Source organism: Lepidochelys kempii, chromosome 3 (genome assembly GCF_965140285.1).
Source record: "Lepidochelys kempii isolate rLepKem1 chromosome 3, rLepKem1.hap1, whole genome shotgun sequence".
Classification (NCBI taxonomy): domain Eukaryota; kingdom Metazoa; phylum Chordata; order Testudines; family Cheloniidae; genus Lepidochelys; species Lepidochelys kempii.
In genome coordinates, this window is record NC_136382.1 from 33,001,843 (window position 1) to 33,027,451 (window position 25,609).

General features: G+C 40.0%; 1 protein-coding gene across 7 annotated transcripts in view; it reads left to right on the forward strand.

The window, feature by feature from the left end:
• Nucleotides 1-19,614, forward strand: part of MBOAT2 (membrane bound glycerophospholipid O-acyltransferase 2) — a 217,663-nt gene extending 198,049 nt beyond the window's left edge. For 5 of the 7 annotated variants that reach the window (XM_073336059.1, XM_073336061.1, XM_073336064.1 and 2 more), the window contains 4 exons: nucleotides 164-228; nucleotides 2,388-2,520; nucleotides 15,592-15,743; nucleotides 17,637-19,614. In XM_073336059.1, coding sequence (XP_073192160.1) covers nucleotides 164-228; nucleotides 2,388-2,520; nucleotides 15,592-15,743; nucleotides 17,637-17,862 — 576 coding nt within the window. In that variant the 3' untranslated portion in view covers nucleotides 17,863-19,614. Of the gene's footprint in view, nucleotides 1-163; nucleotides 229-2,387; nucleotides 2,521-15,591; nucleotides 15,744-16,779; nucleotides 16,975-17,636 lie in introns of all 7 variants that reach the window. The other 2 variants (XR_012157926.1, XM_073336062.1) reach the window with 2 other exon arrangements.
• The last annotated feature ends 5,995 nt before the right edge of the window (nucleotides 19,615-25,609 follow it).

The window sequence follows — 25,609 nt, forward strand, 5'->3', positions numbered from 1 at the left end:
AGCAGGCTTATAATAGAGCGGTTAAGTAAATTCCTGCTGTCCTTATTTAGCTCATCCCCAAAGAATACTTGGTTTGTGTTTCACACTATTCTGAAATACAGCATGACTCTTTAATGTAGTGTCTTTACGTTTTGCAGAAATAATTAATGTTTTGGTTTTACAGTTTTCAACAAGTTTCAAGATGTTTCTTGATAACTGGAATATTCAAACAGCTCTTTGGCTTAAAAGGTACTGTATTTCTTAAAAGAAAGCTTTTCTGCTTTGAAGTTTCTTTATTACTTATCTTTAAAAATAATCTATGAATACTTGTTATTAGAAATCCTAAACCAATGCAGCTGCATAATCGATTATACGCTTTAATTATAGCGTTATCTGCCTCTGGCTGCTGGCCTGTGGAGGAACCTATGAGCTTCTTTAACTACCCAGTCACAGAATCTTCCCTGTATTATGAATGGGAACTGTCTATACCCTCTCCCTTCCTAGAAACTACACTGCAAGCTCTAAACCACATGGGAATGCTGTTGGGAGAGTATGTTGTGTGCACATTGTTTTCTTCAGTTCCCTCATGTAAATGGCAGATTCGTTGTTCCCTGGCTTGGCCAGAAATAAGAGATGGTTTCCAATGGGCTAATGCTTCCCCGCTGTTTCCCCTTGAAATGGTTGTGAGGGTGAATGAATATAGAGCCAAATGAAACATCCCATTTCAGCTAGGTGAATAGAAGGCAGAAAACGGCCATCCTTCTTGGCAATTATATTGAGACAGGTCCATTTTCCCCTCAGCAGAAAAACTTTATTAATAGCTGGCAGTCTGGGTAGACCCCATTTTGGAGCCTTACATATGCCTTTACTAAACACTTCGGACTGCAGAAGCTTAATAGCCACAGGTCTAGGAAATAGGATGTTGGTAATCAGGAGAAGCTAATTTATATAAGATTCCTGTTCTGTGAAGTAACTTCTAGTTGTGAAGAGGTCTTTCCTAAGTTTTGGCACTATTCAAAAGATGAGTAGCATCTTTGAATAGACAACCTGTGTAAAGACAGTAACTACAGTCTTCTGCAACCTGTGGTTGATTCATATGTATTCTGCTGGATTGGCCTCTTGAATTAGCAGTGCCTTTCCAATGGTATGGTGGAAATATGGAATAAAACCTGTAGAGTAGATTGATACTCATTCTCAATGCAAGTATTACAATCTTGCTGTGATACCAGATCTAGTGCAGTGATTAGGGAAGGCATACATGCTACAAGGAGCTCTTTGGCTTTGTAGTTGCTCTGTCTAATCAGACTCCTCCCTCCAAGTCCAACACTGCTCATAACAGGGAAAGGGCTCCCAGCAAATGTAAACCTGCTCTTCACATAGTGGAACACAGCCTCAACTGCCTCCTCCAGAGAGTAAGGTGTATCCCTCAAATTTTCTCTCCTTACAAGAGGGGTGTGTGTAGGGGTGTACACCTTCCTCCCCAAACATTTGTTCTATCCTTGAAAAGCAGAAATGGTTTTAATAATTTAAATTTTATTGCAAGGAAGATCAAATTATGTCTGCTAATGTAAACACCTATTTGCAAGCCAAAACTCATGTCGTCGTAGAATTTATTGTCAGAGAAGTCAGCATGAAGGTGCAGTCGCACACATAGCTTAGGGTCTAGAGACGTACTCCCTACTAGGGCTGGTTGGGAATTTTTCAACAAAACCTTTTTTAATCAGAAAATGCCAATTTGTCAAACCAAAACTGTTTTCTGCAAAGGGTTGGTTTTAATAAGTTTCCCATTTTGAAAAAAAAAATTGAAATTGTTGAGATGTCCCATTTCTGTGTTTTCCTATTTCTGGAAAAGCTCCAGTTTTGGGGTCATAATGACTTCATTTCAAAATTAAGTTAATTTATAGTGAAGAAAAAAGGCTTAAAGAAATAAAAGGTCAGTATTGAAACTAAATGTTTTGAAATTATTGCAATGAAACATTTCAATTGATGCAATCAGAATTTGTTCAGATTTTTGGTACATGAACATTTTCATCCCAGTTTGGGATGGGAACATTTATTTTTTTTTTGAAATCTCAAAAATTCTCATCAGACAGGTAATGCATTTCCCATCCAGCTATAGTAGCTAGCCAGTAGAGTTCTGCCTTTGAGGAGTAGTGTCGTGCCATTGTGAAGGAGCATACATGGCAGCACGGAGATCTGGTATCAAAGCTGAGAGTAAAGTTTCAGCATTTTCTGTAAATCATAATATGTTAATGGTTAAGTCCAAGATTCAATAGAACCATGTAACCAAATAGCAGCTGCTATTTAATCTATGGCTTGCTAGGTTTTAAAATGGTTATTGGCACTACTGTTGATCATCTTCCCTCCCTTATACCCTTTGCCTTTAATACGTTTACTTTACTTCTTAGAGTATGCTATGAGCGAGCTTCCTTCAGTCCTACGATCCAGACCTTCATCCTTTCAGCCATTTGGCATGGTGTGTATCCAGGATATTATTTAACATTTTTAACAGGAGTACTAATGACATTAGCAGCACGAGCCGTAAGTACCAACCATGTATTTTAATGAGTAATTAGTTTTATAAAAGCAAAGTGACTATACTACAGTGCTCACAGGTGTGTGCATCACAAGGGAAACTCAGACACAATCTGGGCCCAAAAAGTATAATCTATATTTTAGATGTAACAGCAGTGAGAGTGATGAATAGAAGGGAGGGATGGGAGGAAAGACAAGAGAGGAAGGACTACATTGCTGTTAGTGCTTTTGTAGCACATCTTTCATGTGAAGTTCTCAAGCTGCACTGACTATCTCGTACAATATTACTGTGATATGAACAGAGATCGTTAAAGTGAAAGTAAAAAGACTTGCCAGTGAGGAGGAGGAATCTTTCCTTAGGGTTTGTAGGCCTAAGCTAACAATTTCTGTAGAATTTAATAATAATTTTAAAATAAACTTGTGTTTGGTACTTTTGTAAAGCTATTAAAGTAAAGCAGTGTTCTCCTCAGCCAGCAGACAAACATCTCTAGTACATTTGCTGCTGAGAGTTCTGCCAAGCAACAGCAGAGTGACATTAATAAGATTTTGGTCAGTTTTACTGCTGCTATTCAGAACCCTGTGGATCCAGAAAAATAACCCCAAAAACTAAAGAGTAAACCTGTCAAGAAATTGGTCAGTATCACAGTGCTGCTTGGGAAAGTAGGTATTAGAGTTAATCAAGGAGGAAGAGGACCCCAAAAATGGAGGCTGAGCAGAGAGGGATACAGTAACAGAGACCTCTTTGCCATCAGAGCAGGCGGGAGACTGTGAAGGGGAGAGAGAGAGATGGAACAGAAGACTCTTTGCACCTTCCAACTGCTAGTGGGAGCTGGAGCTTCAGTTGATCAGACTCCTCCTACTACTACTAATAAAACATGTAATACTTTCCTCCATATATCACAAAGCATTTTACAAACATGGGTTAGCATTATTGTCCCATTTTACAGCTGTGACCCCTTTCCTAACAACAGCCTCTGGAGCCGCAGTATATAGACATAAATTCCCTTCCCCTTTCCTGCCACTAGAGGGGTGGATCTTCGCACTTTTCAGCCAGGCTGATACAAAAATTAGAGCCCCAGGCAAGGCCCATGAACAGTTCCCTGGCACAAATTGCAACACTCCACTCTCCGGTGGAGCACCCCTCACTGTCATATTTCATCTCTCTCACGGGTATGTTTAGCTCTCTAGTTTTCAGAACTTGGATTTGTGTGCAAGTATTTTAGTAGTACTGATTGACTATCCAAAACAGGTTGAGGTGTTTTATCATGTCAGTTCTTCACAGACTTAACAAGGGACAGTAAATATCAGATTCTGTGTGATCACCACCTTCCTCTCAATTCCTTATTAATGACATTTACTGATTAAAATCTAATCCTTTCAAGTGTAAATAACCTAGATTTCTATTCAGCTAATTCTGTAGAATTTGGATGATAAATCTTAACAGGGCTGATTTTTTTAAACTGCACATACAATTGTACTAATTTACTTCAGTTTACTACAGATTGGCACAAATGGCCACGTAGATGCATAACTGACCATTTCCTTGAACAACTAAAGCAGAAGGATGCCCCAGTGGATAGGATGCTAATATAGGATTTGGGGAGACTTGGGTTTAATTCCCTGCTCTACCACAAACTTCCGGTGTGACCTTGGTCAAGTCACTTAGCCTCTGTGTGCCTCCATTCCCTTCTGTAAAATGGAATAATAGTACTTCCTGCCTCACAGTGGGGTTGTGAGGATAAAAACTTAAGATTGTGAGGCACTCAGGTATTATGTTGATGGGAGCCATATAAGTAACTTGGTTACTTGAATTTTTCACATGCGGTTGTAGTTGTGCATACAAATTAAAGGTACAATTGTTTATGTATAATATATACTTTTTTTTAAAAAAAAGCCCTTATTTTTTATTGCATCATTAAAACATGGCATCTTTGGAGAGTGGGAGAGGAAGTGGACCATATCTTCCTGTTCTACACAGGCTCCACACTCCAGGACAATTATGTGACAGGTGTGATGTTGGGAGGAAACATGCTGAGGCATTTCATTGAACAGGATATGACAGTCATGATAATCATATGTAGTAATTGTATAGCACTTTTTCATCTTCAACAATCTTCATAATCCTGTGAGATAGGAAAGCCTTAATCTCATTTCAGTATTGACTGAAACAGAGCGGCATGACTTTTCGAAGACCATGGAAGAAGTGTATATAATCCCAAGATTTGGGTTTAGGAGTTCTTTTGAGTCATGTGCACAGGGCATTATGCCTACGGCCAGATTATCCACTATGATGTGACACTGTTGCAGTACTCAGTGGCACAAAGGGGCAGGATTCTGGTGATAAGTAATACCCCTTGTGAAGGGAAACTCTTTTGGTGGAAACTCACTTGGAGGCAGCCTCCTGTCTCAGCCTCCAACCAAGGGTAAGAGGTGTGATAGAGGAGTGGGGTAGGATGGAATGAAAGTACACTGATCTTCCACTCTTGTGAGGTCCTTAAGGGACTGTAACTGACCCTGCAGCTGGGCCAACTCAGCTGTAATGAGCTCTCTCATGCTCTCTGCCACTGGCGCCAACTCCATGGGTGCTCCAGGGCTGGAGCAAACACAGGAAAAAATTAGCAGGTGCTTAGCATCTAATGGCAGCTAGCTTCCCTCCTCCCTCCCCCAGCACCTCCCACCTGCCGGCGACCCCACTGATCAACTCCTCCCCCTCCCTCCCAGCAGCCGTGATCAGCTGTTTCAAGGCATGCAAGAGGCACTGAGCAGGAAGGGGAAGAGAGGGGATGGGGTGCGTTCGGGGGAGGGGGCGGAACTGGGTGGGAAAAGGCAGGATGGAAAGAGGCAGGGTGGGGCCTTGGGGGAGGGGGCGGAACTAGGTGGGAAGAGGCAAGGCGGAGGTGGGGGCTTGGGGGAAGGAGTAGAGTGGGTGTGAGGCCTGGGGCTGAGCAGGAGATGACCACCCCCGGGCAAAGGAAAAAGCCGGCGCCTGTGCCATGCACCCCTCCCTCCGTCCCCCCCTCAAGGGATGTCTCTGTCATTAAGAAGCAGCTCTTTGGCCAATGAAAGAAAGATCATTTAAAATATACTTTGTGTGCTTTTTCTCTCTGTTTGTGCATTTAGATCTTAGTATGTGTTATAATTTCCATAATAGTATGCTGCAGGTACAGTTTATAACCACACACTTTTTTATGGGAATTGTAACTGAAATATGAATATTTAACCTTAGCTTAAAATGACACTCAAGATCTCAGGCTGTAAAGTAATTTACAAATTCACAAGAGCATGTTTTGTTGCAGCTGTTTTTTGAGATATGACAGGGAAGCAAATAAGGCCACTTCATACCTGCATAAGGCTACCTTTCTAAAAAGTTAAATTTTTGCTTCTGCCTAGCACTTTCAAAATTATTTTTTTTAAAAAACACTGTAAAATGGCAGAGTGATTAACATTTGACAATTGAATCAAATTTTTGATTTGTAAAACTCTGCTCCATTTATTTTTATGGCTGTTCTATCAGGCCCACATTGAACAATAAAATAAAAAACAAAAAACAAAACGAAAAAACCACACACACACACAAATAATTTTGACCCCAAAAGAACTTGTCCCTAACCACAGAAAACTCCACTTAATCAGGTCATTCCTCAAGCAAAAGCCTGAGTAAGTAGATAGTCCTTGTCTCGTACCTTGAAAGTACAAAATAAACAGGCTATGTTGGACCAGTGGAGGATGTGGCTTTCCGTGGAGGATACTCCAGTGAGAGAGCTTAGCCTAAGAGGTCAAATCTAGTATGTATAACAGAAGGATCCTCATTGATCTCAGCTCTTTAGATGGAGCATAAAGACAGAGGTGATCCTAGGGAAAACCAGGTCACTAAGCAGTGTAGGAATTTATAGATAATGCCTTGAGTCTCAGCCAGAAACAAGTTGGTAGCTAGTGTAGGTGTAATTTGTTGTACTCAAGAAGCACCACTAAGCAAGCCAGCTCTAGCAAAAATTTCTGAGTAGTTTTTAAGGTTAGCTCCCAAGTTGAATACAAAAAAAATCACAAAGGCATGGATAATTCTGGCATGGACACCAGTAAGCAAAGACCACGACCTCCTAGACAGACTCAACTGGAATTGAAAGAACTCTTGACAACTGCTGCTGTCTGAGAATTCAAGATTAGTCAGAAGTCCAAAAGGAGTCTTCTAGATTGTAACCCTTGTACAAAGCACAAACTTATCTTCTTCTTTAAGACACTCCACCATCTAGCCATGCCTTAATAAAAAATCAGATATGACATTGTTTTCAATCCCACCTTCATTCCACCAACGGTACCTGGATCGCAGAGCTTCTCAAGCATGACTCTGTCAGTTACTTCCAAGATTCACTGAGTCAGGAACGCATAATTATGCTCCTCCATCAGCAGCCTTTCATAACAATACCAGAATCTGCATGGACACTTGATCTTGTCCTTCACAGGGCAGACAGTCTCTTAAGAAATCAGCACAAAAACTGACTGTACCTAGATTCAAAGCCTGTTTGAAAGGGGTCTGTAAGAAGGCTGCGGATGATAGAAGAACTGCTTTATCACCACCACCCCTCCAAAAAAACACAAACATACAAAATCTGACGGTACAGGTCGGTAACTGGCAAAATGATCTAAGTGAAGACAAAGGACAAACAACTATTTATTAGAGGGAAGCGGGCCTTTTGCCCTTCCGTAAGAAAGTGTTAATAGTATTTGTCAATAATAATCCTAACCCTTCCACTCTGCTTGTGTTTAATAACCATGAGGGGCATGACTGCATATTGGTTATTGTAGGTCACTGATCCTCAGTAGGTAAAAACAGTCAATACTCAACCATATGGAGAAAAGGAGTACTTGTGGCACCTTAGAGACTAACAAATTTATTAGATCATAAGCTTTCATGAGCTACAGCTCACTTCATTGAATGCATACAGTGGAAAATATAGTGGGGAGATTTTACATACACAGAGAACATGAAACAATGGGTGTTACCATACAGACTGTAACAAGAGTGATCAAGAAAGGTGAGCTATTACCAGCGGGGGGGGATGGACCGTTTGTAATGATAATCAAGGTGGGCCATTTCCAGCACTTTACAAGAACAGTACCAGGGGAAATAGTTTTACTTTGTATAATGACACATCCACTCCCAGTCTTTATTCAAGCCTAAGTTAATTGTATGCAGTTTGCAAATTAATTCCAATTCAGCAGTCTCTCGTTGGAGTCTGTTTTTGAAGTTTTTTTGTTGAAGTATTGCCACTTTTAGGTCTGTAATCGAGTGACCAAAGAGATTGAAGTGTTCTCCGACTGGTTTTTGAATGTTATAATTCTTGACATCTGATTTGTGTCCATTTATTCTTTTACATAGAGACTGTCCAGTTTGACCAATGTACATGGCAGAGGGACATTGCTGGCACATGATGGCATATATCACATTGGTAGATGTGCAGGTGAACGAGCCTCTGATAGTGTGCTGATGTGATTAGGCCCTATGATGGTGTCCCCTGAATAGATATGTGGACACAGTTGGCAAGGGGCTTTGTTGCAAGGATAGGTTCCTGGGTTAGTGGTTCTGTTGTGTGGTGGCTGGTGAGCATTTGCTTCAGGTTGGGGGGCTGTCTGTAAGCAAGGACTGGCCTGTCTCCCAAGATCTGTGAGAGTGATGGGTCATCCAGTGATTGTTTCATCCAGCCACAAGTCAACCATTTTCCGGACAATACTGTCCAAATACTGATAGAATTTATCCCCAAATAGGTAGAAAAATCTCCTAAAATACGTAAAAGTCTTTCCCAATTAGAGAGATAAGGTGGGTGAGGTAATATCTTTTATTGGACCAGCTTCAGCTTTCCAGTTTACACAGAGCTCTTCTACAGGTCTGGGCTAATATGAGGCAGCCAGATTGTTCTAAGTGGTGAGCAGCCTGATTAGTTTTGTTAACTGTGACTTTGTGGACATTACAGGAAGAAATAATTTTTCTGCCCTTTCCCATAGCTATGGCTCAAGACTTCAAAAATGCTCCATCTTCCACTCTTTCAACATGCTGTGCAATTTCTGGCCCTACAAACTTCTACTTTTAGCCCAAAAAATGAGAACCCAAATATATCCTTCCACCTATGTGTTGAACTAGAAACCTCCTGAATCAGTCCCCATTGCTGTCAGCTTAACCTTGTGGCCCTGAGTAAACTTATGAGAGTCATCCAGTGCTGACAAGGTCTTGGAATCACGAAGTTTTTAATATGACTAATTTTTTTCATAGTACTTATTGCATATTTCTTTAAATGTGATAAATTTATACTATGAATTAATACAGTGTTTAAATATTTAACAGTGGCTATTACAATCTGTAGCCTGTAGGGCAAGCTTGCCTATTATTCCCTGACTTGCCTTTATTATATTTAGCTGCTTTCATTATATTCAGTTGTAATGCAAGAAGCCACTTCCCCATAGCCCTATCTGGGCTTTAGTCTTTCAGCCAGTCAGGCTGGAGCTCCCTCTTGCTCCCCTGACCCACCCCAACATTGCTCTGTCTAGGGTGCTGGTGGTTCCCTTAGCCCTTCAGGGACCCAGTCCTTTCTCCCTGGGCTTCCAAGAGGGAACTGCCCCCTCTGCCCTACAGCTCTCTTTATATATGGGCCTGCTCTGCCCTAATTGGCTGCTCATTGCAGCCCCTCTCTGATTGGCTGTCTGCTGCACAGCCTCCTCAGGGCTGCTTTTAACTCTTTCTCCACCAGTGTGGGGCAGACGCCCCATCACAGGTTACCTTTACCTTTTGGGAAGTTAGGAGAGCTTGCTCAATTGTAGGAGTTACAATGTACCAGTAGATGCTACCATAAAGAACATGGAAGTAATAACCACAAATCTGCTTAAGCAAGGGATGATGTGTATGATAATGAGCTAAGATAGCAGTTACACATATCAATATGTTAACCTACAGAGTAAGTACACCTCAATATTATGTGGGTGAAAAGGCTAAATTTAGGTATGGAAGACTGAGCGTGAGCAGACGATGTTCAAGCCTTATAACAGGGCAGCAACCGTGTGGTCTGGAGCTTGTTCTTTTCTAGCTTCTTCCATCCCTGTCTACTTTCCATTATTTGATCCTTCAGTTCATTGAGGAACTTGGACCATCAGACACTATGGCATACCAGAGTCAGGGCTGATCCCTTTGTCTCTTACCACCAAGTCCTCAAGGAAGGGTTTGAGTATGCAATTCTAAAGAGCTTATGCAAAGAATGCTACCACAGATAACCCCAATATTGTATTATTTCTACCTTTTTATGAGACTTGGGTCCTTTCTGTCTTTGTTCATTATTTCAATAAAGATATCTAAGGTTTTACTTTGCCCTCAGTGTGGGTGTCCTTGTCATCCACCTCGAGACTCTCCACAAGATATTGAACTCTGTAGTGTTACTTCTCTGTAGCCTGATTCTTGGGTAAGAACTTTGTCATAGATCAATTGGCCATCAATCCAAACATCAATAACCTCAAAAAGGGTCAGGCAACAAATCTAGTATGTTATACATTCGTTTGCAGAGTACTTAAGTAGGTAATCAACAAATAGCATCCACAAAAAATTGTCCAAAATACTTGCATACACACGTAAAAGATTGCAGTAGCTTATTGGTATGTTTATAATTATTCATATGCTTCCACTGGAAGCAGTGTGTGATTTATATAAACTGTACTAGGCTGGCAGGATTAATTTATGAGGAAAGATTGAAAGAACTAAATTTCTTTAATTTGGCTAAACTGCTAAAGGAGGAAGTAATCACCTACAAATGTTGGGAAGGAGAAACTGGAATAATTATCTTCCAAAGGAAGTGGTGGAAGCCTAATCCGTAGAAAAATGTAAAACTATGCTGTTCAAAGCACAAGATGTATGTACAAGACAATTGTGCTTGGGCAGGTTCTGGACTATGTGATCTAATGGGTACTTTATATCTGACTTATGGTACTAGAATTTTGTTTTACTAAAAATCACATACTTTTTTCCAGACTGTTTTAAATATCATCCACAGTACTCATTTGTTTTCTAGTGATCCATAGGGGCCCCAGAGATCAAGCCTCCACTGTGTGCTAGCTAGGCACTCACTATCCATCCATAATGAAAGAGGGAAAAGGAAAAAAAAACACATTCTTGCTGCAGAGAGTTTACAATCTAAGCAATAACAAAACACAGCAAGTGCATACAACAGAGAAACAAAGAACATACAACAGAGAGCATGGGGAGGACAAAGCAACAGTGACATTGTTTGGTATAAAGAAAAGGAGTACTTGTGGCACCTTAGAGACTAACCAATTTATTTGAGCATGAGCTTTCGTGAGCTACAGCTCACTTCATCAGATGTTTACCGTGGAAACTGCAGCAGACTTTATATACACACAGAAATCATGAAACAATACCTCCTCCCACCCCACTGTCCTGCTGGTAATAGCTTATCTAAAGTGATCAACAGGTGGGCCATTTCCAGCACAAATCCAGGTTTTCTCACCCTCCACCCCCCCACACAAATTCACTCTCCTGCTGGTGCTAGCCCATCCAAAGTAGTAGTTTCAGGACACCAACTGTAGTTGTCAAGTGTTTAATTGACATCATGTCTGAGGTGATGAGTCTTGAGGAAGGATGTGAAGGATAACAGCATAGTTACCTTATGGTATTTTAAAAGGAGCTCCTCCTGTCATGCTGAAGGAGCCACATTGGAAGAAACACAAAAGTTCTTGAGAGGAAACTGGACTAAGTGATGGGGGCTGGGATTGTTGGCACAGCTGAGATGTAAATCAGTGGCTCCATTCTTTATTAGAATTGCAGAGTTAAACAATGAAGGGCTTTAAAGTTTGTTGTGGGTTTTTTTGAGTAGTTGGTGTGTGTTTGCTGTGGAGAACAGGAAGACAGTGAAAGTAAGCCAGGATGGCTTAGTCACAACAAGAATCCAGGAATGTGATCTTGGCAGCAGAGTTTTGAATGGGCTTGAGAAGGGCAAGATGGCATTTGTCAGAGTAAGGGGGGGGGAATGCCACGATTTGAGGTTCAACCCAGACCAGTGAGAGGTTGTGTCATGGCTTGTCTTATAACCCTCAGTGCCTTAAAATGCTCTGCTGCTGTAGCTCCCTGTCTGGATGCTCCCAGTCAGCATAAAAGCATGCGCTCTAATTGTGTGTGTGTTGAGCAGCCCTGTTCAGCAACTCTGACTCCAGAAGACTGTTTGTTACACTACAGCCACACTCTGGTCTCCAGTACCCTTGGTTATTACTAGTCCAGCACACACCCAGTCCTGAATTTCCACAAAATTATCTGCCCTGAAATGTCCAGCCCTCGCCTGGAACACTCAGAGGAGTAATAAGGTACATTGCTCCTGTAAAGAGAAATTATGATGGTTAAGGTCAGAAATAGCTACCAACAAATAAAAGTGAAAAACACGTTCCAATGACTAAGACTTACCTTGAACCAAGACCATAGTTTTGTTAAGATTCTTACCACACTTCCTTCCAGCAAGATGGCTGACCACCCCCTTACTCAGGATGTTCCACAAAGTCCTAAGTGCTCAGTTCCTTTGTCTTCTGAGGTGAACAGTCACTAGGAGTTCTTTGCCCCTCTCTTTTATAGTCCAATGAATTTTTAAAATGTATCCTTCTCAAAGTTCAAGTGCCCCTGCTGTAGGGAAAGGTGCCAGGGAATATGATGGAGAAGTTTCCATGTTTCTTTTTCACTGCTAGTGCTTTCTACAATGCAAATTGACTTGTCCTTGCAGCCTCTGATGTACCAGTGAATGACTCTGATTGCCAATTGTCTGTGATTGCACCTGGATGGAGGCACTGGTCTTTTCTTTGTCTGGAAAAACTTATTTACCCACTCCCCAGACTTATCTGGTTCAGACACATTTAGTACCATATTTCCTTCACATTTGTACAGTCCTTTGGGGATTTACCATATACACACAATGCAATAGTAATGATCATTAATTTATTGGTTTTCCAGTTACACCTTACACAACACCTATTAGATACAGATTATGACATAAGTGAACTTGGATACACTAACCTGGTCAGGCCAGCTGAAACTCACTGTCTGATACCAGTGAGCCTCTTGCCTCCCGAGCACTGGGGTGCTCTTAGGGAGGAGGTTCCCGTAGTCAAGGTGAGGGATGAGAGCCTGGGTGAGAGTTAAGGTGTGTGGAAAGAAGAAAGGTTGGATCTTAGATATTCTGTAGAAAAATCTGCAATGTTTACACAGAGTTTAAATGGATGGTGTAGAGAGAAGTTTAAGAGCCTGTGTGACTGGGAGGTGGGTGATGCGAAAAATGATGGAGAAGGGGAAGGCTTGAGAGGAAAGAGCAAAGCTCAGTTTGGGCCACGTTCAAATTAAGATGACAATTGGACGTCCATAGAGAAATATTAGAAAGGCAGACCGATATGCTGTCTTAGGAGGAGGAGGACAGCTCATCTGTAGAAAGGTAGATTTGTGAGTTAGTAGCATAAAACTGATAGAGCCAGACTTGTGGATTAATGATAGAGTTGTGGGATGCCTCCTCAGAATAGGAGAGGGGAGAAGGAAGAGAACCCAACAGGACCCTGAAGGACTGATTGGAGAGGTGGAAGAATTATGAGAGTGAGAGCTATGAAAGTCAATGAAGGACAAAATTTCAAGAAGTCAAGACTGGTTGACAGTGACTGAATGACCCATCCAAGCTGTGGATGTGTTCCAGAGGGACTTTCAAGCCAGCAAACTCACCAATACTGCTAGGAACCTGAAATATGGACTTTGAAGTCTTTGTATGTATGTGACTACTTTACCATTTAACATCTCTCTTTTTTTTTTTTAAACAACAAACCTTTAGTTTTAGACACTAAAAGATTGGCTGGCAGCATGGTATTTTGGGTAAGATCCAAACCTATGCTGACCTGGCAAAGTGGCCGACCCTTTGGGGTCAGAAGAACATTTTGTATATGTGAGCAGAGTTTTTTAAATAACTTCTCACTGTACTGCACCTAGGTGCTGATTGGGAGCCAGAGAACTGGAATGCAATAAGGGCGCTGTGTGATTTCTTTTTTTGCTTCTTGATAACCAGTGTGGGAAAATCAGAAGCACAGTTTGTGACTTTAAATTCAGTGTTACCCACCAGTCTTGGGAGTATCTGCTCTCCCTTTTGCAGCCTGCCCTGACCTTGGCATTTCCAGTGAGGGCTGCCCTAGGCACACCGGGTCACATCTCAACTGGTGTCCTTTTCAGCAGCCCTCCCTGGGCTCAGTCTGCTACCAGACCAGCAGTGCCCAACCCTTGTCTGGCTAGGTTTTATGCTCGGTCCCCCAGGCTCAGCCTGCCCACACTGACCTTTTGACGGCTTTGCTGCTATTCTATCCAGCCAGCCAGCCAGCCAGACACCTGGTCTTTGGCAGCCTTTGCTGCACTCAGTTCTGTCTGTTGAGCTAGCTATAGTCCTACTGTTTGTGTAATCAGCCAGGCTCTCATTCCTCCCTTGTCAAGCTCCACACAGTCACTGAAGGCTCTGCTCTGCTGTTTGCCTTTTATCTGACCTTTCTGGCCCCTTATTGGTTGCTCCAGCAGCCCCTCCGATTAGCCTCTCTTCTGCAGCCACTCTAGACTGCTTGGAGGACTTCTCGCTGCTTTGTTCTGGGACAGGGTGATACAGGGCCACGAGGTCTCCAACAGGGCGCCTCCAGACCTAGTCCACCCTGCCACACTCACAAATATGATTTCCCCAGCCCTGATCCCCCTCCCGCCCTCTGAACCCCTCGGTCCCAGCCCAGAGCACACTCCTACACCCCAAAGCCCTCATGCCCAGCCCCACCCCAGATCCTGCACCCCAAGTTGGAGCCCTCACACACTCCTGTACCCCAACCCCCTGCCCCAGCCCGGAACCCCCTCCTGCACCTCAAATTCTTCAACCCTGGCCCCACACAGGAGCCTGCATACCCAGCCAGAACCCTCACCCCCCACCCCACACCCCAACCTCCTGACCCAGCCAGGAGCCCCCTCCCGCACCCTGAACCCCTCATTTCTGGCCCCACCCTGGAACCCGCACCCCCAGCCCAGAGCCCCTCCCATACTCTGAACCCCTCGGCTCTAATCCAGAGCACCCTCTCACACCATGGACTCCTCATTTCTGGCCCCACCCTGGAGCCCACACCCCTAGCCAGAGCCCTCACCTCCTCCCACATCTCAACCCCCTGCCCCAGCCCAGTGAAAATGAGCGAGTGAGTTAGGGTGGGGAGAGTGAGCAATGGTGGGGGGGTGGTAAATGGAGTAAGCAGGGTGGGGGGCCTCGGAGAAGGCAAATAGAAAGTGGCAACCCTAGCACCAAGAGGTCCCTGGGTTACACAAGGTTCTCAAAGAAACATACAGGAGCTGTGTGTGAATGTGTTATGTACGCATTTTGTTATATTAACTACTACATTATTGAGACTTCTGAAACACACAATTAAAATTTCTTACATTTAGATCAAACAGGATGCTTTTTAATGCTTTGGACTGTAATCCTGTCAATGAGTGTATGGGAATGGCTTACCGTAAGGAGACTTTTGTTGAAGTATTCTATTTTCATATTATTCACAAATGTATATTTACAGAAAATTAGATGTCACTTACTGTAAAACAAGGCTGTTTCAATCAGACAAGAAGTCTCAATTTAGATTGGATATATTGGAAAATACTAAATTCTAATACTAAATTCTTAGGCCAGATAATGCATGGTAAACTGAAGGCCAGGGTGTGCAAGCTATCTGTACCCTAGGCCAGTGGATGCTGGGTATGGTTTGGATGCACATGTACCAGCTGCAGTGTTCTTGGATGAATCCTTTGACTTACATATAGAGTGGCATTGGAATCTTCTTTCCAACAGGTTCCTTGTCTCAGCATAAAGTATGTGAAACCTTTTCCCCATCAGGTGTACTTGAGGACAAAGTGAGAAGAGGAAAGAGACTGGAGATAAGATCAAGTCTTTAGTGCCTCAGGGCTTTCATGGCAATGGAACAAATAAAATACAATAAAACTAGCTCTCAATAACAATGTTTTAGTTACTAATACTGTTTACTGTTATCTGTTTTTTTTAGATGAGAAACAACATTAGACACTACTTTGTTGAATCTCCTCCTGTTAAATTATGTTACGATGTCATCACATGGATAGCAACTCAAGTAGCAATAAGTTACACAGTTGTGCCATTTGTGCTGCTCTCTGTAAAACCCTCTTTCATGTTTTACAGGTAAGTACACTTCATGGGTTTTTTAAAAATCACTGAACTCAGAGGCAAGTTAAATTATTCTTTTGGCAGGAGATCTCCTTTGAGTGGTGATAAAAATTTAGTATTTGGATCACTACCTTGCCAGCTAAGTGAATTGTCATCCAGTTTGGACAAACAAAATAAGTAACAATTTTCCTAGTTTCTTAAGCACACAGAGCACAAGTGCAGTATTGAATTTCCTGGAATAGGAGCCATTCAGAGCACACATCTGAGATTAGAAAATGGGTCAAGAGGCACAGAGCAACAGCAATAAGTGACCACTGCCTAAAGTAACTTTCATGAATAACCAGCAATAAAAGGGTAAATAGGCATATATTTCTCAAAAGAGAGAAAGTGCTTCACAGAAGGCTCTTAAATGTAGCAGGAAAACCATTCTTTTTCTTTGCATTATTTGTTTGCAGTTTTAAAGTGACACAGATGTTTAACATGCTATACAGTGTGTGAAAAGAATGAGGAGTACTTGTGGCACCTTCGAGACTAACAAATTTATTTGAGCATAAGCTTTCATGGGCTAAAACCCACTTCATCATATGCATGCAGTGGAAAATACAGTAGGAAGATATACATATACAGAGAATATGAAAAAATGGGTGTTGCCATACCAACCCTAACGAGACTCATCAATTAAGATGGGCTATTATCAGCAGGAGAAAAAAAACTTTCGTAGTGATAATCAGGATGGCCCATTTCAAACAGTTGACAAGAAGGTGTGAGTAACAGTAGGGGAAAAATTAGCATGAGGAAATAGTTTTTAGTTTGTGTAATGACTCATCCACTCCCAGTCTTTATTCAAGCCTAATTTAATGGTGTCCAGTTTGCAAATTAATTCCAGTTCTGCAGTTTCTCGTTGGAGTCTGTTTTTGCTGTTTTTTTGTTGAAGGATTGTGACTGTTAGGTCTGTAATCGAATGTCCAGGGAGGTTGAAGTATTCTCCGACTGGTTTTTGAATGTTATAATTCTTGACGTCTGATTTGTGTCCATTTATTCTTTTGCGTAGAGACTGTCTGGTCTGGCCAATGTACATGGCAGAGGGGCATTGCTGGCACATGATGGCATATATCACATTGGTAGATGTGCAAGTGAACAAGCCCCTGATGATGTGGCTGATGTGATTAGGTCCTATGATGGTGTCCCTTGAGTAGATATGTGGACAGAGCTGGCATCGGGCTTTGTTGCAAGGATAGGTTCCTCGGTTAGTGTTTTTGTTGTGTGGTGTGTGGTTGCTGGTAAGTATTTGCTTCAGGTTGGGGGGCTGTCTGTAAGCGAGGACTAGCCTGTCTCCCAAGATCTGCGAGAGTGAGGGATCGTCCTTCAGGATAGGTTGTAGATCCTTGATGATGATGCGCTGCAGAGGTTTTAGTTGGGGGCTGAAGGTGATGGCTAATGACATTCTGTTACTTTCTTTGTTGTTACTCTCACAGATCTTGGGAGACAGGCCAGAGTATGGAATACATCAAAATACATCATACTTCCAAAATACCCAATGGCATGTGTGACTACAAAGCTGGGTTATGTCCATTACAGCTTATAGCAGAGTGGGGGTCACCAAAAAATTAAATTTTGCTATGGTAAATGTAGCATTTTACCTTGGAGCTGTTTATAGTCCAGAATTGTCTATTTTACATTCTAGCAGTAAATATACTGGGAGAGAGTTCACGTCTTGTTGATTCCCACTCTACTCTCCAGTACAATAAAAGATATTTGAAAGAATGCTAGTGGAAATGTTGATGCCTTGCTGCTAAAGATCATATATACGGCAAACTGCCTATGTAAGGGCAGTCAGGTATTTAAAGTAGCTATAATAGTGGCCAAAGTTCTGATTAATGATTTTTTTTCTTCTTCTTCTTTGTTTAGCTCCTGGTATTTCTGTCTTCACATTGCCTGCATCTTAGTGTTGTTGATATTGCCATTGAAAAGAACTCAAAAAGGAAGTATAGAACAGGAAAGCATCAAGTCCTCATGGCCCAAAAAACTAGAAGAAGAAGAAAATGTTTTGGGACAGAACAGTTATTCCACAACAAATAATAGTTTCGATCAGAAACGAGAAATAACCTGCAGATATCCAGCACTAAAGCAATGATTGGGAAATACTATGATGAATATATTTTGTATGTTTTCAAAACCCATTTTTAGCACCTTTTAAAGGGGTTTGTATTTGTTTGCAAAGGTGTTTAGTAAGAAAAGAATGCTGTTGCCTAGGGAATATCATATACAATAGTAAGACTGGAAACAAAGCAAATTAACCCCTCCTATGCCATGTCCCTGTGGGTCATGCCTTATATGAAAATATTACCATTATTTCAATGGGCACTCAGGACTTACAACATATGTCCATAGGGTCAGATGTGTGCCCCTTTGCTGAATGTACGTTGTGTATTCCAAGGCACTGATGGGGTGGAAAACAGCTGTGTCAGTCTAAATTAACACATGGAAATTAATTTTTCCAAATGAATGACTTGCCTTAAACCCTCTATCTACTGAAATATTGTTTCTAAGTGGTAATTTCATGTTTAATATTATGTGGAAACTGTATAATGTTGGGTGCTGTTTTAAAAAAAGACAGGACTATGAAGTGGGAAACTGTTGAAAGGTTGTGAATCTTTTAAAAGGTATTGCAATAAACATCTCAGTATTTGGAGGGTTTTCTTATATCTCAAACTATTACAGTATGTTGCGGAACTGTAAACGTTACCAATGCCAAATTATAGCTTAGTTTGATAAAGAGAGTCTAATTACAAAGAGCCCTTCTGAAAGGATTTTTTTAAAACTAAAGATTCACCTTTTTTGCCAGGGCTAATAGCTCTGTTCTAGGTTTATTTTATTTTGTTGTTTTTAAAAACACTAAGTGGACTTCGAAGCTAGAGACAAAATGGCAGCCATAGTAGAATACAGATGAAGACACTGTGCAAGCCACCAGGCTTTCAGTGAAAGTGCTTCTTACCCTCAGCTACCGGAGTTCCTTATTCTAGCACTTAAACATTTTACAAATAGTGACTTTTTAATCTTTAAGAAGCCCTTCTGAAGTTTCTCAGACATAAAACGGTTAGTTGAAGGTGCTTACCATATCAAATAAATATAACAAGATTACCTTGAGGTTGTAACTCAAGTTAATAGAAAACAAAAGATGAAATCATATGTCAGCCAGGCACTGTATGCTTTATCTTGATAATCCATGGCCCTTCACCCCAAAATGCCTGTGGGCTTTAAGAAAAGCTTTTTTTTTTTTTTTTTAATTAAGATTTCAGATGCAGAATTCACACTACACTTTTGGGTAAGATTATGGGAGAAAGCAATGTTTGGGAATGTGAGACTGATATTTCATTTTGAAATTATATCAAGGAAGTAATGTGATAATATCTGTAACAGACCATTTATTGTGGTAATGGCCTCTGCTAGAGAAAAAATATGTTTAAAGGGCTATGTTTTTATTTGCTTATATTCTGTATTATTTTCATATGATTTTTAGTAAATGCAAACTCTGTTTATCCACATGTTGTTTTAACTTTGAAACTTGTACAAAAAATGCCAGAGCAACAGTAATGAAACTTATTATCAAACAACAGGCAAATGAGGTGAGTAATAAATTTCTTGATTTATATTTTGGATCCTAAAAACTTCTTGGTTGTGCATCTTCCAACATTAGTTGACTGAATATTGTGAATGAGTACAAAAAAGGCAGTTTTCAGCTTTTAGGGACACTAACAAGAAAAAATATAGTCTTCTCGTCATCTAAATGTCAGAAGGCTTCTTCAGCTCAGTTTCCACAGAACCTACTCTTGAGCTGGGTCAGAATTATGTTTTTCTTCTTTGGAAAGTTCAGCATCTGGGTTTTGGCACTCTTCCCAAAATGCCAAGGAAAATGAAGACAAGCTTCTCTTATATGTGGATATTAGCACAAATCTATCAATCCACACAGCTAGGCAGAACTGAGTATACCCTGGATATGTCTACACTACGTTAAAAACCCCATGGCACCGAGTCTGAGTCCAGATCAGCTGACTCAGACTCCTGGGGCTCAGGCTACAGGGCTAAAAATAGCAGTGTGGGTGTTTGAGTTTGGACTGGAGTGCAGGCTCTGAGACCCTCCCCCCTTGCAGCGTCTCAGGGTATATCAACACTGCAATATAAGACCCGTGGCTGGCATGGGTCAGGTGACTCCAACTTAGGGGGCTCAGGCTGTGGGCTATAAAATTGCAGTGTAGACATTCGGAGTCAGGCTGGAGTCTGGGCTCTGAGACCCCTTCACGGGTGAGGATGCCAAAGCCTGAACATGTGCACTGCAATTTTATAGTCCTGCAGCCTGAGACCTGCAAGCCCGAGTGAGCTGATCTGAGCCAGCCAGAGCTAACCCAGGGGTCGTATTGCAGTATAGACATACCCTGAGAGAGCAGTTAACTCTGCACTTCAAAAATGGCTTGGATACTGGCAGTCCGTGTAATTGAAAATGATCACCCTTAAAAGAAAATGAACAGATTTGTAAACTCCTGCCATAGTTATGCAAACAGACCACTCCATCCACTGGGCTATGGTTATCATACCTTGTTTTTCCCAAACACATCTATCTTTTCACATTGTATATGGCTAAGGGCAGGTTGATCTATCTTATTCCACACAAAATGGATCTTACCCATAAATCTGTAACATCGCTTGCATTTTTTCTTTCTGAAAGGATATCAAACTAAACAGGAGACTAGTCAACATTGTACACACTTCTCAGCTTCTTTTGGTTTGTCCCTTTCTGTTGTTATTGAGCTGGGTCCTCTCCTTCAGAACCTGGGCCCTCTCCCAAATGGCATAGAGTCTAATCTGGCACTTCATATACATATCTACATGTATAAGCACTACATATGCAAACAGATTTGCCAGGATGCCAATGCAATACAGTCTTTATTTGGTAGCCTCAAACCAAAATGTCTCCTTCTCCCTTAGTAATCTGGTATTTTCTTTTGGTATGCACGCCAGTAGACATCGTCACATTTAAAAATACATTTGCCATTAGTTGTGCATTTGCAGTAACGAGTGAATATCCTGTAGAAGAAAGCACTCACAGAATTAAGCAGGCTTCTGATGCAAATACAATTTGTGCTGGCCCTTACCTTCCTGGGGAATTGGCATAGATACAGTATCATTTCATACTTGGATATGAGGGAGTATAGATAGTTAAGCAACTATGTACATGCACCAGTTGAGCACTATCTGCAAGATTCCTAGCTTTGAATTGGATATAGCTGTCTGCTTCTGCATTTAATGTCATATTTATCACTCTTGATTCCAATTTGGAATTTTGAAATTCCACAAATGTTACCACTGCTGCATAAGAAACAAAAGATAATGAATCTCATTAGTCTTGGGTAGAATTAGTACCCTTAGAATTTTATCTCTTTGTATTATGCTCATTTGTGAACATGAAAATATATAGGGCCAAATTCTGCTCTTAGATGAGAATACCTCCTATTGATTGCAATGGGAGTTGTGTATATTTATTTCAGGGCAGCCTTCAGCCTTCATGCTTTATACTGTTGCTTTCTCTGCTTTTTCTTATTTACTTTGCTATAACAAATTAAAAATACTGCACCAAATTCTGTGTGTGAATTAAGTTAAAGAGCAGCCTTCAGTAAATTTAATTATTTAAAGATTATTCAGATAAGAAATATTTAAGTACAGTATTTCACTTTAAAGGCTTATGTAATCATTTTAGATGACTATTTTAGTGATATTTTAATTTAAGAAGAAATTTGAAGTTTATCAGATACAAAAGTCACCTGCTTTTAAATATTCAGTCTCATTTTATTTACCACCTCATATACACATTAGATGAAGGATTATATTGGATTCCAATTAAACATTTTTATGAGGGCTAAATATAACTCATCCTTGTTTGTAATGTTATGGTGCTTTGTAGACAGTTGCATATTGAGGACAGTTCTTCTGGGCACTTAATGAAGAGCTAATGCTCATTTTTAAATGTAGTATCCCTCATAGTAACTGTTCACTAATTATTTTTAATATTTTACACTTATGCATTCATTGAAGAAAAGAAATATAAAGAAGAATACTTTGAGTGGTGCCTACTACTGTCACTAGAGTGAAAGATCTGTTAGTTTTAAAAATGTATATAAATCCTGTTTTATTCAGCCATAGACATTCCTTCAATGGACACTTATCATACGAGATTTCTGCACAGGTAAAGTTTTTTTAAAGGGACATGTGAAAAGATATTTTCTTTAAAAAATAGTCTTGTCTGTTTCAAATAACATCTTAAGAGAGAAGATGTTCAAAGAGAGGTGCATATAAATAACTGTATGTGCCCTGGTGTACACACAGATTTTGTATAAGCATTTTGGTTAAGAGTGTGGCTATTTTACCAAAATACATATATGGTAACACCTAGTGTGGACTCCATTATACTGCTAGTTTATATAAAAGTGCTTATAACACAGTAGTTTATTCCTCTGCCCTTAGGCGAATAAGCCATACCAGTATAAAATCCTTTATATCAATTGAAGTGCATCCACACTGGGGAGAGAATTATACCATATTAATAATACTGATATAGTTATAGTGGTACAACTGTTAAGTAAAGACAAACCTAGGTACTAAGATATCATGGGTGAAATCCTGGCCTCTTTGAAGTCAATGGCAAAACTCCCATTGACTTTATTGGGACCAAAATTTTACCCCATGTGTGCAAAATGTATATCAGCACACACATATGGCTACCTCTTCTCCATGTGTGCATGCAAGTATCTGAATATGGGCCTACATCTAACTTTAAAAACCTGGCCTTAGATTAAAACATAAAGAAGTTTAAAAGTATAATGTAATTTCCTCATCAACAATTACAATGTTCGTTAAACTTTGCTTTGTAACTACCCTGGTCTGTTTAATGTTTCTAATTCTCATTGGGGTTATGTGAAATCAGCTTTGAAAACTTCAAAGTTTTTCCTAAAAATAGATGTGTTTTCAAATGAAAAATTGCAATGTTGCCTTTTTTATTGAAAATTAACCAATTTTACAAAATCACAATGAAATGTGAAGTTTTCAGATTTAATGGAAAATATTTTACATCCATAGTTCTCATGCATTAATATTCCAGTTGAATACAGCATTTAAGTACATGTTTAGCCTCAGATATGTCCTTAACCCCATCCTTATTCAGCACAGCACGTAGGTATGTGCTTAAATCCAACTGAAGTCAATGGGACTTAATAACTGTTTGTTTGAGATGAAGAATGTGCATAAGTTCTGTGCTGAATAAGGATGAACTTAAGTAGGCACTTAAGTACACGGCTAAACTGGGGCCTTCCCCAATGATGTGGTGTTTCAAACAGAGAAACTGAAGGGGATGATTAATAAAGTAAACTAAAATTACTTTTTAATACTTTAATTTCATAGATTTCAGATTAGATTTTTGTATTTCTTTGGTTACCAAAACCTGCATTTCAAGCCTATTTGTATTCCCTTTAACAATATTTTAAAAATTCTTTTGGAAGGATTTTGGTTACAGAAGTGTGCAAAAGTAAGCAAATAAATGTACCAGTAAGTTGGCCAGTTCATCCTCTTGTATCTTTCTCCAGGCTATTAGTCTTCAATGGATTAGGCCTGGTTTAGTATTTTAAAAATTAAAAAATGACATGTTTTCATAATTTATTATGTATATCCTTATAAAATTGTGAAAATGCAACACTCTGGACCAAGAAACTGTTATGGTCTGTGGTGTGCATAACCATATGTAAGTGTCTGTATAACTATTTACACAAAACTAGTTTGTCCCCTCGGATCATATATCATACACCACTGGATTAAGTTCTGTTTTTATGCTGTTACTTCAAAGAAAAGATAAATTAAACCTCAGAATGTCAGTCACATTAAGGTCTGAATAAAATGTATGAAAGGACTCGACTGGGCTGTGGCCTAAAAAAGGATCTCCTGACCAGTATCCTAAAGTGAAAATATAACTGTTAAGCCAGAATCCAAATGCAAAGTAAAGGTCTCAGCTGAAGTTTCAAAACAATCTCCACTTAAAAGATTGCCTGCAGCCAGTCTTTGAACACAAAATTTGACTTCCCATTGCCAAATTATTTGAATGGAAAACAACGTAGGGCTGCTTTCAGATGGACCTTTTCCAACTGCTCCATCAGAGAAGGGAAGTGAATAAGGAAAGGAGATTTTGGAGAAAGAGGTTTCATTCACTGAGATATTGACCTGGCATGGGAACTAGACTGAGTCAGGAAGAATCACCCAACTTGGATTTATGGTAGAGTTCTTACCAAAATTTACAATGTGAGCAGACACTGTTGGTTCATCCAGGGTTATGATTTTAATTCTCTTTCCTCCAAACCCTGAAAAGGGTTTGTATGTCCAACTAATTACAATCACAGCTTAATGAAACAGAGTGCCCAGTACTGGAAATCTCTAAACAGTATGGCATTGCATATCAATGGTGCAGCAACATTTTGTCACAATGAGTTAAAGAAAAGGATATTTGCCTACATGTTTCTTTTTTGCCTTTTTATGTGTTTCAGTTCTCTTAACTTTTTTTAATTAACAAGTTTCTCATTTCATACACATTTTCTTGTCCAGTGATATTGACTATTTCTATGAAGAGTCTTCTGACATGTCTTAGAGTGACAAATGGTGTAATATGATTTAGTAGTGACTAGGTAGTTATTTTTAAATTCCAGACCTCAAGAGTATTCTAGATCAGTTAGAAAAGAAAATTCCAAATGTATTGAATGGAAACTAGTTTAAGTCAAGATGGGTGAACATAGCATTATTCAAACAATATAAGATGTTGTAATAAATTATTCAATTTAAGAATCTAAAATATGAAATTTAGTTCTCTCCTGTCTTGGTTACACATTCAAAGGTATATTATTTACCTCAGTGCAGACGTAGTTATGCACCCAAATACCTAAACATAGAGTTGAGAAAATAGGCCTAAAAGTGGATAGTTACGAGTATTCCTCAACTTGCCTTTTCTGGTTCAGAATATAATGCATTGTCCGTGAATTTCATTTTTATTATTCCAAAATATATATTTTTAAAAAATTGTTATTTTTCAACAGATCCATAAACCTAGATCTTGGTGTATGGTAAATTAAAATACCACTGTGTTAGTTACACTGTGATGTGATATTTTAATAATTACTCATTTCTAATTTGTCTCAAGATTGCTGCACAGGTAGCAAGCTGTTATGTTTTAAAGATGTTTTTAACTTGCATATAAATGTTTTCTAATTTGTGTCTTTAAAATCTGATTAAACAGTAGTTTAAAGAAACCTTGAATTTGTTCTGCTAATTTCATTGGTGTCTTAAATAACTGCTAAGTAGTAAAATTATTCAGTGCATTGCAGCAAACCATGAGATCTAACAAGCTAAGTAGACCCTTTGCTAAAAAAGAAATGTTTTCTTCACCAGAGGATCAGACCTCTGATACCTGAACTATTCAACACTACAATAAGACTATCTAACAATGTTAAAAACAATAATTAAGGAATAGTAGGGGTGGATGAAGAGCCTCCAAATAATTTAATTCAAACTGAATATTAAGGGTTATCGATTTTAGGAATATGGGATAAGGAAAAAAACTATAATGGAACTAATAGGGGGTAAAATGTGAGCTATGATGGCCAGTGTAGTTAGGATGGCATCAACACCAGCCTCACAGTAATAGTGAGAAAGAACTGAGTTTTTTCACCGAGTGTCTGTGTATTCTTCAATAGGAGGTAATGGCAAAGTGATTCAGGCAGCACTGACTGGACATGGTACATGACTAGATCCTGGTAGCAGGATCACAGTAACAGGCAGAGAAGAAAGGAACGCTG